Here is a 1327-nt window from a genome sequence, read left to right as displayed (position 1 = left end):
TGGTCGCCTGATCGACAGTGATTTGTTCAATGGAGTACACAGGAAACTGAGATGCGTATTCAAACGCCGAACTCTCCTTTGTCTCGAAGTATATATGCAAGCGGTCAGCGAAAAAGAGCGTAGGCGAATTGAATAGGTTGATATTTCCAGCGAATGGGTCACTGAGAACAAGAGAACAGGTACTAGATAGCTTAATATTCACGGACGGACTCTGCCTGTTCGTTGAAACTGTATTTGAGAGAGCGGGTTTCATAATCTCGAAGTCTGGAGCGAAACCAGGAACTGACGCCGTTCTCTCCGTGGTAATAGCGATAGGACATTGTACAGCACTTATTGTCGACATGGAGGCTAACATAGGAAGTAACGTGCTTTCATTCGGGCACGGATGGACTCTCGTTTGACCTTTTTCTCGAGCCTTGATGGTCTCTCGAGCATAGTTCAGTAGGAAGTCATTGAATCGGTGCTCCAGGTACTTGAACGACGAAGCTATTGGTAGTCGCCAATTGGGGTACAATCTCCCATGCGTGCGTGATGTGTGCATCTTGCCATGGCTATGGATCAATGCATGGCATAGAAAGCAGGCATCCTTGCTGGATCCAATGACCCGTGGGAACAACGGAGCCGACTGGGTTTCGCAGTGGGCTATAAGCTGGACCTCTGCATGGATCTTGGCTTCCCGAAGAATTCTAGTCGTTTGCTCGCAAAATTGGTCGCTCGGATTCTTGATCTTGCCACCATTTATGAATCGGGAAAACTGGGAGATGGTATAGTCTTTGCCATTGATTTTCCCTAAACGGCATAGCACGGCTGAGAGACTGGGCGAGTATGCGGGGTTGTGAAATTTATCGAAAGCCTCTTGAGGAAGAGTCACCAGATGAATCTCAATGTTTCGGACAAAAGGGAACTTCTTCGCAGTGCGATAAAGCACTCGAGCGGCTTCTTTATATCGGGATATCTTTCGAATTATGTTGAGTACAGTAGCTGCGAAAGTTGATTCATTGATTACCCTTTTGGAACCGGTGGGAATCAAAAGAAGGAGTTGCTGCAAGCCTTGCACATTGTTTAATTGGTATATCTTCTCCACGATGTCATGAAGACGTGAGGGGACGCGATAATTAGACCACTCGTTGACGGATTGGATAACCCTTTTGGACTCCTCGTGGAATAACGACAAGCTGTCTTCTAGGTAAGACTGGCGGAGCTTCTGCGGATTTATTTGCTGAGTGCCTTCCGTCGCCTTTCGCAGAATATCTTTGATGGAGGCTTTAGACTCTCTCCATTTCTTCCCAGTAAGGCGTAATCGACAAGCAATCCGAGAGGAGCACAT

The 1327-nt window shown here is 47.1% G+C and overlaps 1 protein-coding gene across 1 annotated transcript; it reads right to left on the bottom strand.

The window, feature by feature from the left end:
* Positions 1-16: 16 nt before the first annotated feature.
* PENARI_c065G01753 (nucleic acid/nucleotide deaminase domain-containing protein) lies at positions 17-1327 on the bottom strand (the record flags this gene model as incomplete). The annotated part of the gene is made up of 1 exon (XM_022637580.1): positions 17-1327. A coding segment is annotated over one exon (1311 nt), but the record flags the coding sequence as incomplete, so codon positions are not given.

Source organism: Penicillium arizonense, assembly GCF_001773325.1.
Source record: "Penicillium arizonense strain CBS 141311 chromosome Unknown PENARI_contig065, whole genome shotgun sequence".
Lineage (NCBI taxonomy): Eukaryota > Fungi > Ascomycota > Eurotiomycetes > Eurotiales > Aspergillaceae > Penicillium > Penicillium arizonense.
The sequence above is the reverse complement of the archived record's forward strand: the minus strand, read 5'-3'. Positions and strand labels throughout refer to the sequence as shown.